Source organism: Trichechus manatus, unplaced genomic scaffold (assembly GCF_000243295.1).
Source record: "Trichechus manatus latirostris isolate Lorelei unplaced genomic scaffold, TriManLat1.0 scaffold00002, whole genome shotgun sequence".
Lineage (NCBI taxonomy): Eukaryota > Metazoa > Chordata > Mammalia > Sirenia > Trichechidae > Trichechus > Trichechus manatus.
This window is the reverse complement of record NW_004443938.1, coordinates 3,430,413-3,442,457: the sequence shown is the minus strand read 5'-3', so window position 1 is coordinate 3,442,457 and position 12,045 is coordinate 3,430,413. Positions and strand designations below refer to the sequence as shown.

Genomic DNA, 12,045 nt, shown 5'->3' with positions numbered 1-12,045 from the left:
GTTTTTGGAGAGTGGACACTGCTGTTTTATTCACTGCTGTAGTGATCACACCTAGAACAATGTTTGGCATGCAGCAAGTGCTTAATAAACGCTTGTTAAGTGAATGAACCAACACATTCTAATTTACTTACTCGGGAACTTCCATGTGTGAAGTCAACTGTTGAGGGCAGAATGACAGCTTGGGATTTGTTGGGATTGAGCATGGAAGCTCAAGGATTAGGGTTCAGACGAAGGACAGGCTGCCAGCAGAGCAGAAGCCAGGACGGTCTCCTTGGAAACCGTGCTGTGGATGGAGCCTGAGGGGAGCGGGGCTGGGGGAGAAGAGAGGAGGGTGACAGGGGAGAGGGCTGGCCAAGGGCCACTGTAGTGGCACTGGATTTCTTGCCAAAATCAGTGTTGGAAGAGCTGCAGCTCTCTATTAAAGGCAAACTTTCCTGAATTTGTTTTTCTGTAAGGAGGTTATGCTCTTCTCAGAATTTCACTCACGGACTTCATGATACACTGGGCGTGTCATTCTCGCACTGGAACCCATTAGTGCAATCCGAACTCTTGATAGGTTTCTTGGCCACATTGTCAAAGTCTCTGTTGCTGTCATTGATTATCTTTCAGGGCAATGGCGGGAGATGAAGAAGTGCGAAGCCGGCACTGCTGGAAACTGGGAGGAAAGCAGGATTCTCGGGTCAGGGAATGCTTCCCGCTGCATACAAGACGCCAGAAGAGGGGGATGCTACTCGAGGACAGAAATAAGTGGCTTTTGAATTCCTGGGTAAAGACTTTACCCTCTGAAGCAGCCTGACAGATAAGCCGCAGGGTTTTTTGCTTTGTTCTAGTTTTGTAAACAGAGTGGCTAAAGACTCAAGGTGAAGGAGCGTTGTGTTGAGAGTCAGATTTACGGTGTCTTATAAAAGAGACAATAAGTTGGCGCTGAGCCAAAGGAAACGTGACCTGGCAACATCTACAACTATGGGCAGAAACAGCACTTTAAACACACCAGGTCACACTGCTGAGTGGGTCGGACACGGCCCTGCCCACAGTTGCTGAGGCCGTGGTGACCAGCCCTGCCCTCCAGGGGGCGCTGTATGGCCGCCCTTGTTCTCGCCTCAGGAAGCTGGAGGATTGGACCAGGCCCAGGGCAGGTGATCACCAGGGCACAGGAGCCTGGCTGGCCCTGTGAAAAGCTCTCTTGAGAACCAGGCAGTGCCCCCAGGGGGCTTTCTCACCATCACCATTCCCCCTGGGAACAGGTTTCTTTCTGAGTCTCCTGCCCCTTGAAGGGCGCTGAAAGCGAGTGGGAGGGAAGAATGGAGAGCTAAGGATGAGGAACCCCACCAGACTCCTCCTCCAGACTGAGATATTCTCTCAGCAGTGCTATCTACCCAACTTCTCACCCTCAGACTCTCTGGGGCAACAGACAAAGTTCTGGGTTACTACAGGGAAGAATTTTAAGTGCCAGGATGGCGGTAAGGACAGAATGTTCTGGCACATTTCAAGAGGTCATCTCACCCAGGTGGGGTTGCTGCCAGTGGGGCGGAGGGCAGTTTTAAAAAGGCCTCCCAGTGCCATGGATTGAATTGCGTTCCCACAAAAGTATCTGTGAATTTGACTAGGCCATGATTCCGAGTATTGTGTGATCGTCCACTTTTTTGTCGTATGATGTGATTTTCCTATGCACTATAAATCCTACCTCTATCGTGTTAAAGAGGCAGGACTCAATCTACAAGATTAGGTTTGTTTTAAGCCAATCTCTTTTGAAATATAAAAGAAAGAAGCGAGCAGAGAGACAGGGGACCTCATACCACCAAGAAACAAGAGCCAGGAGACTAACACGTCCTTTGGACCTAGGGTCTGGGTGCTGAGAAGCTCCTAGGCCAGGAGAAAATTGATGACAAGGACCTTCCCCCAGAGCAAACAGAGAGAGAGAGAGACAGCCTTCCCCTGGAGCTGGCACCCTGAATTTGGACTTGTAGCCTCCTAGACTATGAGAGAATAAATTTCTGTTTGTTAAAGCCGTCCACTTGTGGTATTTCGGTTATGGCAGCACTAGATAGCTGAGACACCCAGAATGAGTGAATTTTGAGGGTTGAATTAGTTATCCGGGCAATGAGGAGGGGGAAGGGGAAGGGGATTTTAATAAAACAGCCAGAAATGCAAAGATAGAGATAGAAGAGAAATTTATATTTTGGGGGAAAATACAGGGATATGGGGCAAAGAGTGGACCGAGTCATGAAGAGCCCTGTGTGCCAGGGTTCCTTGTTTGGATTTTATCCTGGAGGAAATGGGGAGCCATTGATGAGCTGTGAGGAGGGGACTGTTTATCACGTCATTCTTAACCTTTAGAAAGACTGTTGATTTGGTTATGAACCAACAGTGACCATGGGGAAAGGAGAGATTTGGAAAATTTGAAAACTAGCATCTCCTGGAGCTGGAGGCAGATTGGAAGCTGGGCTGAGGTGCAGAGGAGGTCAGGGCTGGCCCCAGGCTCAGGCCATGAGGGACATGTTTCTGTGGGGCTCTTTGTATGAGGGCCATGGGAGGGGGTGCTACTGAAGATGCAAAAGGAGAAGCTAGTTGTTCTATGAGTGTCCCCAGGCTGCTGTAACAAAGTGCTACAAACTGGGGGGCTTATTAGAGCAGAAATTTGTGGTCTCACAGTTCCGGAGCCCAGAAGTCAGAATTCAGGATGTCGGCAGGGCCATGCTGTCTCCAGAGCCACTGGAGGAAGGTCCTTCCTATCTCTCCAGCTTCTGGTGGTCCCAGGCGTTCCTTGGCTTGTAGCTGCATCGCTCCAATCTCTGCCCCCATCTTCACATGGCCTTGTCCCTGTGTGTCTCTCTGTGTGTCTTCTTATAAGGACACCAATCATATTGGATTAGCACCTACCAGTATGGCCCCATATTAACTGATGACATATTCGAAGACCCTGTTTCCAAATAAGGTCACATTCTAAGGTTCTGGAGATTATGATTTCAACATATTTTTGTGTGTGGGTTGGGGGAGGGACACAATAACAATTGTCAAGCAGGGTAGTGAGTGAGAAACAGGATTCAGCCTGAAGAATGACTGAGTGGGACTCAGGATGTAGGTGTATCTGGAAGGGACATAGACAGAAGTGGAGAGTCCCCACCTGGTGGCTTGAAGTAGGAATCTGTGTCCCCCACTGAGGGCTGAGGAGGGGACAGGTTTGCCAGGCTGGGAAATATACAGGTATAGTTACTCAGCACTGAGGGCCTGGCTGAGGCTGGAGACCCGGATTTACTAAGATGTCAACCACCAAGTTGTCTGAGTTTGTCCCGGAGGTCTGGGCAGCCCAGTTATGGCAGTTAGGATGGTGATATATTTAGGACTGGAGTTTTGCTGTTTGTCTGGATGTTAGAGGAATTGTTTTTCAAATGTTGTCTCACGGTATCCAAGGGGCAATGGAGTCCTGGGATGTCACAGTCCTGAACTGCAGTAATAATAATAATCTTTAATAATAATGATCTTTAATCCCAGAAATTATTTTTTTCTCAACCTTTTTTTCCACAAAAGGACAAATGTTGTATGATCCCATTTATATGAGATATCTAGGCTAGGCAAATGCAGAGAGACGACAGTTTATTCATGGTTACCAGGGCTGGGGGAGGGAGAATAGAAGCCATTGGTTACGAGTGCAGAGTTTCTGTCTGGGTGATGAAAACCTTTTGAAAATGGATAGTGGTGATGGTTGCACAAGACGGTGAATGTTATTAATATCATTGAATTGTGCACCTACAAATGGATAAAATGGCAAACTTTTTACAAAATATTTATGTATTTATGTATATATACAATTCATTGCTGTCGAGTCAGTTCTGGCTCATAGTGACCCTATCGGACAGGGTAGAACAGTCCCGTAGGGTTTCTGAGGCTGTAATCTTTATGGCAGCAGACTGCCATGACTTTCTCCCATGGAGTGCTGGTGGTTTTGAACCACCAACCTTTCAGTTAGCAACCAAGCTCTTTAATCACTGCCACCAGGCTGTCTCCCTCTCTCTATATATATTACCATGATAATATTTTTTTTTTAATTCTCAGCTCTTTAAAATGGGCTTTATATGAAACAGCTGTGTGAGCGAGCTGTTGCAAGAACAGAGAAACAGGATTTAAAACAGCAATGACAGGTAAGGCTCTCATACTGGCTACACCTTCAGATACTTGGGGAGCTTTCAAGCAATGCTGGTGCCCAGGCTCCCCAGACTGGCTGACTTGGGGTGGGTCCTGGGCATCTGAGGAGGGCTGACAGCCTGGGGGTTAGAGGTCAGGGAAAGAGAAACCCTAAAGTGCACAGGGCATCCCTAGGTAGGACAGACAGTTAACGTGCTCAGCTGCTAACCAAAAGGTTGGAGGTTCAAACCCACCCAGAAGCACCTTGGAAGACAGGCCTGGCAATTTACTTCTGAACGGTCACTGCCTTGAAAACCCTATGGAATGTAGTTCTACTCTGACACAAGAGGGGTCGCCATGAGTTGGGAGTCTACTCGATGGCAACTGGTTTGGTTTTATGACCTGATGGGAGCTGTGCTCAGGGTTGGAGGAACACCAGGCTGGGTGGAGGCTGGGGGCCAGTAGAGGACTGTCCACAGAGCCAAGGGAGAAACAAGAAGGACATGCACACAGAGTCGTCTTCACACAGGACTAGTGGAAGCCTGGGGGAAGAGGTGTGGACTAGAGAGGGAAAGGTGAACGAAAGCATCCTGGGGCGAAAGGAAAAAAGAGGAACAAAAAACAGGGAGTGCAAAACAGGGAGTCTAGGAGCTTCTCAGCGCAGGGACCCTGGGTACAAAAGATGCACTATTCTCCTGGCTCTTGTTTCTTGATGGTGTGAGGTCCCCATGTTTCTCTGCTGGCTTCTCTTTTATATCTCGAAGGAGATTGGCTCAAGACATAATCCAATCCTGTAGACTGAGTCCTGCCTCATTAACATAACTGCTGATAATCCCGCCTCATCAGCATCATAGAGATAGGATTTACAACACATAGGAAAATCACATCAGCTGACAAAATGGTGGACAATCACACAATGGAGAGGTACCAGAGGACGTGAGAGTGAAAAGTGAAGAAGGGTCCAAGAAGGAGGCAGTGGACGGCACTACCAGCACCACAGGGCTGGTGCACGACCAGCGCCACAGGGCTGTTAAAGAAGATGAGGGATGAGAAAGGATGGTTGTCATGATGAATGTGGGCTTTGATTGTAAGGACGGACATATAACATATAACAAATATGTTAATAGGCTCACATAAAATATCCTAGTTTTATCATGTTAATAGGCTTACATAAAACATCCTAGTTGAAATTATTCTTGAAGACCTCCAATGATCTAGCTTTAACTTTCGCCTTGAAGTCAACTCCAACTTATGGTGACCCCATGTGTGTTAGAGTAGAACTGTGCTCCGCAGGGTTCCTTTCTTCCGAGCACCTTTGAGTGGACTCAAACCTCCAACCTTTCAGTACGCAGCTGAGTGAGTTCACTGTTTGCACCATCCAATGACCTACAACACTCTAAATCACTTATTTGATGAAATCATTTTGTGTGTGTGATCCAGATGAGGATTTAGAATAAAAATATTTGGACAGGAAGGGAGTCCATAATATAAATTGCATTTATTTAGAAACTCATACTCTATAAATTTCAAGAGTCATAAATGCTAGTCTCAGCTTTGCACCTACTGACTTTGTGAGGTAAAGCTAATTGACTTCCATGGATATCAGTTTATTCATCTGTAAAATTATGGTGTTAAACTACATTATTTTAAGCAGTATTTCACTTCTTAAAAATAGCAACAATAATAACAACAACAGAAACAAGTATAATTCTACAATTCTAAGCAAGTTCTAATTGGCTGATTTCACCCTGAGTTTCTTTCCCTTGTAAAAGCTCATATCTGAGATTAAACTAATTGATACCTGCATACATACCTTTAATCTCTATGGACAATACAGTGGACTGATAATTTGTTATAATAGAAAAAAATATCACATGGACAATGAAATTACATAAGGTCTTCAGAATGGCAAAATATTGCTGAATAGTGAAGAATCACCTGTATTCTCTGAGACATCTTCAAATAAAATACTCTTGCTGATATTTTCTTAGTTCATCTGCCACGACAGTTGTTGCTGTCACATTTTTGTTTGCATTTCTTCTTCTTCCTGTGCTTGATTTGTCTGCTCTTTAGCAAGTGGCTTGATCTGGGTCTTGAACTCCAGACACTCAACAGTTCCGTAAGCCACCATGGTCACAATCAGTATTCCTAGCAGGATGTAGAGTTTGGTGTAGACACATAAATATGTGCTGTATCCAAATGCAATGACAAACCCCAGTGCCTCCCACAGGCGGTAATTCGCAAAGGCAGCCTCCTTGTTCTTCTCAAACAGAGTGCCGTAAAGAGCTGCAAAGGAGACACTGGAGTGAAAACGCTGAAAGCAAACCTTAGACACAAGCTTTTTAATTATTGCTGAAAATAGTGTTACTTTCCCAGCCCCATTTCCTCAACCAAATCAGAACCTTTTCTTTTTTGAAAAACAGAATTATTTCATGATGCAGAATATAGCAAGTCAGGTCACATTCCCTAGCAGTGAAGAACCAACATATGTATAATTAACATAGAACGATGAGATGAAGGAGTGCTTGGCTGCTAACCGAAAAATCAGTGGTTTGAACCCACCAGCCTGCTTCCGTAAAAATTTACAGCCCTGGAAACCCTATGTGGCAGTTCTACTCTGTCCCTTAGTGTTAATATGAGTCAGAATTGACTTCACAGCAGTGGGTTTGGTTTTGAACATGAGATGTTAGTGCTCGAAGACATCTAGGCCCAGACCCTCACTCTGTAGATGAGAAAAGCAAAGCTTACAGACAGGACTGGCCCAGGGTGAGGCATGGCCATTCATTAGAGTTCAAAAATGAAGACAGGCAAAAGTCACAATTATATCTGGGAATGTGTCCTTCATTTAGGGAATGCTTTCAGAAACATGTACACTAGCTAGTAGATAGAGGACCTCAACCTCAGGATTTTCAGATGGCAGCAGCAGAGTCAGTGAAATTACTGTTGTGTGGAACTTTCATTCCTATCCTAGATACTTTAGGAGAGAAACAGTGTGATGGATTGAATTGTGTTTTCCAAAAAGTTATGCGTCAAAAATCAACTTGACAGCCCCTAACAACAACAGTAACTCCTGTACCTATAAATACGATACTATTTGGAAACAGGGATTTTCTTTTCTTATGTTAATGAGGTGATGCTGGAGTAGAGTGTGTGCAATCATGTCTGAGAGATGTCTTATAAAGATAACAGCAGAGACACACAGACACACACCGGGGAAGATGAGTCCATAAGCCTAGAACAACAACAAGGATCACTGGCAGTCACCAGGAGCTGGGGGAGAGGCTCACCGAAGGAATCACCATCCTAGACACCCTAAATTTGGATGGACTTTTAGCTCCAAAACTGTGAGACAACAATACAATTCTGTTCCTTAAAGCCACCCACTTGTATTTTTTTGTTACAGCAGCACTAGGAAACTAAGACAATGAGCTTAACCAAACAATGCTCCAATGTCAAAGGTACTCCCACCCATGACCTGGATGAAAGGACTAGTGTTAGTTAACCAGCATTAAAGGGCTAGTATCAGTCTTGGAGGAAGGACAGCCAGAATGTTCCTTAGTAGCCAGGACAGCAAGAACTTCGTCTTGCTCCCTTTGGATACATCATCAGGAAAAACAAGTTGCTAGAAGAGGACATCATGGTTGGTAAAGTGCAGCGTCAGTGAAAGTGTGGGACACTCTCCATGAGATGGATTGACATGATAGCCTCAGCAACGGACTCAAACATGCCAACAATCATGAAGATGGCAAGGGACCAGGCAACCTTTCCTCCTGTTATACATAAGGTTGTCATGAGTCTGAGCCAACTTGATGGCAACTAACAACAAGGAGCCCTGGTGGCACAATGGTTAAGCACTCAGCTGCTAACCGAAATGTTGGCAGTTCAAACCCACCTAGTGGTTCTATGGGAGAAAGACCTTGCAATCTGCTCCCATAAAGATTACAGCCTAGAAAACCCTATGGGGCAGTTTTACTCTGTCACATGGGGTCATTATGAGTCAAAAATAAATTTGATGGCACACAACAACAAAAGACTAGTACTGAAGAACCTACAAGTGGTTTCCTAAAGGTCTGGAAGAGAAATGACCTAATCTAATAAATTCTTTCAGGTGAGAGTAAATTACTTATTGCTTGTCTTTGCAGCCTAGTGAATTTGTTGATATAACTAGATGGGACTCCATGTGTCCTGGGTGCAAGCAATAAAGACATTGGTTCCTGAGGACCATCACAGCATCACGGTGACTTCCAGGCCTCCGATGAGTCCACCTTGCGCCACCTCCCTGAGCCACCCACTCCGCCCTGCCTCCTCTTGGCTGGTGGGCCTGCCTTCTCCACCAGGATGCCCTCACCTTCCTAAGCTGCCACCACAAGCTCTTCCCACCTGTATGTCCTCCACCACGGCCAGAAAGGGCGCCCACTTGTGCAACAGGCCCACCTCGTCTCCACAGTTAAAGCCCCTCTCCTGCCCCTTCCACCTTGTTGTTGTCGTTGTTAGGTGCCATTGAGTCGATTCCGACTCATAGTGACCCCATGTACAACAGAATGAAACACTGCCCGGTCCTGCGCCATCCTCATCATCATTGCTGTGCTTGAGCCCACTGTTGCAGCCCTGTGTCAGTCCATCTTGTTGAGAGTCTTCCTTTCATCTTACGCTTCCCGTTATCACCTTCCTTTCAGCCTAGAAGCAGTAACACGCTCGGGTCTCCCCACAGGTCACACAAGCTAGCAGATCATCCCTCACAGTCCTTCTCCCTGCACGGCCGCATGAGCGCGTTCCAACAACGGGCATTTATTCACAAGTCCAAGAGAGGTCTGTTTTATCTCCCTATCCTGAGCATGTTGTTGTGGTTTTAAAAGAAGTTTTAAACAACCTTTCTCTGTGTTTAAAGGGACTGATGAATATCAGATGGTCTTGGTGTTTATTAATTGGTTTTTATGTGAAATAACTCATAAAATTTCAGCTACCAGCAAATATGGCCCCTGATTCCTTTAATTCCTTTTATCATTCTGAAGTAGCTGGGGTGGTCTCCAATTTTTAAGCAGAATATGTAATCTGGGAAACAAGAAGATTTTTGGAACTCTCAGAAGATATCCTTCATGTCTGAAATTCCGCAAAGGAAAGGTTCAAAGAGAACCGAACAACAAAATCCTTGGGTTTCATCAGCTTCTGATATTATTCCAAAAACTCTGTATCTTTCTTTTGAGAATGACTCTTAACTGAATCCAAACACAAGGTTCTAAGGAAGGAAATTTGAGTTGAGAGGCTGTGGCTGGAAGTGGTAGCTTATTTCATTTTCTATGGCAAAAGTGTTCTACTGCATCCTTAGCAGTTTGTAGTAACAGAAAAGATGCAGACAATTTGATGACTATTCCAACAATACGTGCAAAAAGTGCTCTGCTGCTAACCAAAAAGTTGCAGCTTGGAGTCTACCCAGAGGCACTTTGGAAGAAAGGCCTGGTGATTCACTTCTGAAAAATCAGCTACTGAAAATCCTGTGGAACACAGTTCTACTCTGACACACATGGCTTGCCATGAGTTGGAGTTGACTCGATGGCAACTTTTTTTTTTTTTTTTATGGGCAATTTTAAGTACTTTTTCGGTTTATAGGCTAGTACCTTTCAGACATTTCAAGATTAAATTTAGATTGCAGATGCTTATAAATCCCTGTGCCCCTCAGCTAAGGGAACTCACCCCCTATCTCTCTTGATCCAGTGCTGGTCTCCTCGAGTGTAGATCAGCTTCTTACGTAGCCATGTGCTTTTAAACATGTGAGTTTATTTCATAAATTTAGCTTTTCTGGGCCTTAATTGTCTTAGATGCCAAATGAGGAATTGGAAATTCTTGAGTGTGACTGGGAAGTTTGATCACGAGGAAGCAGACACAAGAAGGGGGAGGAGAGGACTAGAATACCTGTCACCTCACACCCTGTGTTCAGAATAACCTAGGAGGAGTTCTCAGCATGTCAAGACTTGAGAGGCAGAAGTTAGCTGGAAAGTGGGCGGTGCCTCTGGCCCTACAACAGAACAGATGAGGCAGAAGAAGATATGCATGGCAACTGGACAATAGTGAGGACCCTTTGCGCGGGGCAACAGAGCAAGAAGGAGAGTGAGGAATAAGGAGAGGAAATGGAATGTGTGGCTAATTGCCTTCCTGAACAACTGCCTCCTTTGCCATGAGATCAGAAGAACTGGATGGTGCCCAGCTACCATTACTGAACATTTTGATCAAAGATTCTATAGGAGAATCCTGATCAAAAGAAGAAAAATGCGAACAGAATTTGAAATTCTCAGGGAATCTAAACTTTCTGGAGCCATGGAGGGTGGATGGACCCTTGAAATTACTGCCCTGAGAAAATCTTTAAGCCTCAAACCAGAAATATCCCCTAAAGTCTTCTTTAAACCAAACAACTGAAAAAAAAACCCAACACCCAAACTCCTTTGCTGTTTAGTTGATTCCAACTCACAGTGACCCTATAGGACAGAGTAGAACAGTTTAACTTAATGAGTAAAGAATGTCTGCCTTGGGCATTGTGCTCTTTTAAAGAACTATACGTATGGGATCAAACAGACAGTAGCCACCCAAAAGTTTAGATTGGAAGCTTGGGAGCAATACATTTATGTTCATGGGGGAGGAACAATTTGGAAAAGGAAGGTGAGAATGGCTGTACAGCTTGAAAAATGTAATCAATGTCACTGAACCGTACTTGTAGAAACTGTTGAGTTGGAGTATGTTTTGCTGTGTATGTTTTCAATAACAGTAATAAAAATAAAAGAGTAAAGACCCTTTTCTCCTTCCTCCTTCCTAAGTCTGGCTCTGTCCAGAGGAAGTTGGAACCCAGCTGGCAGAAAAGAGACCCTGATGTGGGCTACAGGAGCCATCTTTCAAGAAAATGTGGAGAAGGAAATCTGGCGAAACTCCATTTTCCCCCTTTTAGGAATACACACCACCATGCATCTGTTTCTTTTGTGCATAGGGTCACTGTGAGTTGGAACCAACTTGACAGCACCTAACCACAACAACAGGACTATGCACGTGTGACTTCAGGCCCAGCCTAAAGAAGGCAATGCCCAAAGCCACTCATAACAAACAAACAGATCAGGCTTTTCAGGAAATTCCTCGATTTGGTTCCTATTTTAACTCAAACATAAAGAAAGCAACATATTTATTATGTCAAAATCCACTGAAGTACCAACGGTTAATGGCATGGCACCTGGAGAGGACAGACATTAAAAAGGAAAGGAATGTAGATTGACAATAATGCAATAATTCTGAAATTACTTTTCACGTGTATGAGGGCTAAACAAATAAGCAAATACACATGTATTTGTATACATAGTGGGAGCCAGGTACTCACTGTCAGAGAAAGAAGATGCAGAGGAGCAAGGGGAAGACTAGAATGAATCCTGAGTTGCTGGATGAGAGTTGGATACAGCACCCATATTTATTGCAATACACACAGACAGATAGATACAGGAATAAGTATGGATATGTGTGCACCTGATTAGCATACACACATGTATTTTCTCACTCTGTCCACCACAGGGCATAGGAACAACAAAAACTCAGTAGCAGTGAGCACACCCAGTGCCCAGTTTTTGGTTTCTAATACCACCCTCCAATGAAAAGGACTTGGGCTCTTTAGAAAAGCAGCTTATTCTACAGCTGGAGCAGGAAAAATACAAGATGAGCCTGGAATGTCTTGGAGTGCCAGAAAGTAAGGGAAGTCAGATGATTGGAGTCTATCAACCCTCAGACAGCCCCTTTGCAGCTAACAGGGCAAAAGAGGTTTTTAGATGGGCCATTTTGCATCTTAAATGCTGTGTAGTGGTGTGTACGGGTTGTGCGCATCTTTTCTCTGCCGGCAGAGAGAATAAACAGGAGTTACTGGCACAGCTCTGCCGTTCCAAAGGCCCAAGACATCCC

General features: G+C 44.8%; 1 protein-coding gene across 2 annotated transcripts in view; it reads right to left on the bottom strand.

Annotated features, from left to right (window-relative positions):
* Nucleotides 1-5,723: 5,723 nt before the first annotated feature.
* The window catches only part of UNC93A (unc-93 homolog A), a 31,964-nt gene continuing 25,642 nt past the window's right edge, over nucleotides 5,724-12,045 (bottom strand). For both annotated transcript variants that reach the window (XM_004368776.2, XM_004368777.2), the window contains one exon: nucleotides 5,724-6,408. In XM_004368776.2, the coding sequence (XP_004368833.1) occupies nucleotides 6,140-6,408 (269 nt within the window). In that variant the 3' untranslated portion in view covers nucleotides 5,724-6,139. The remainder of the gene's footprint in view (nucleotides 6,409-12,045) is intronic.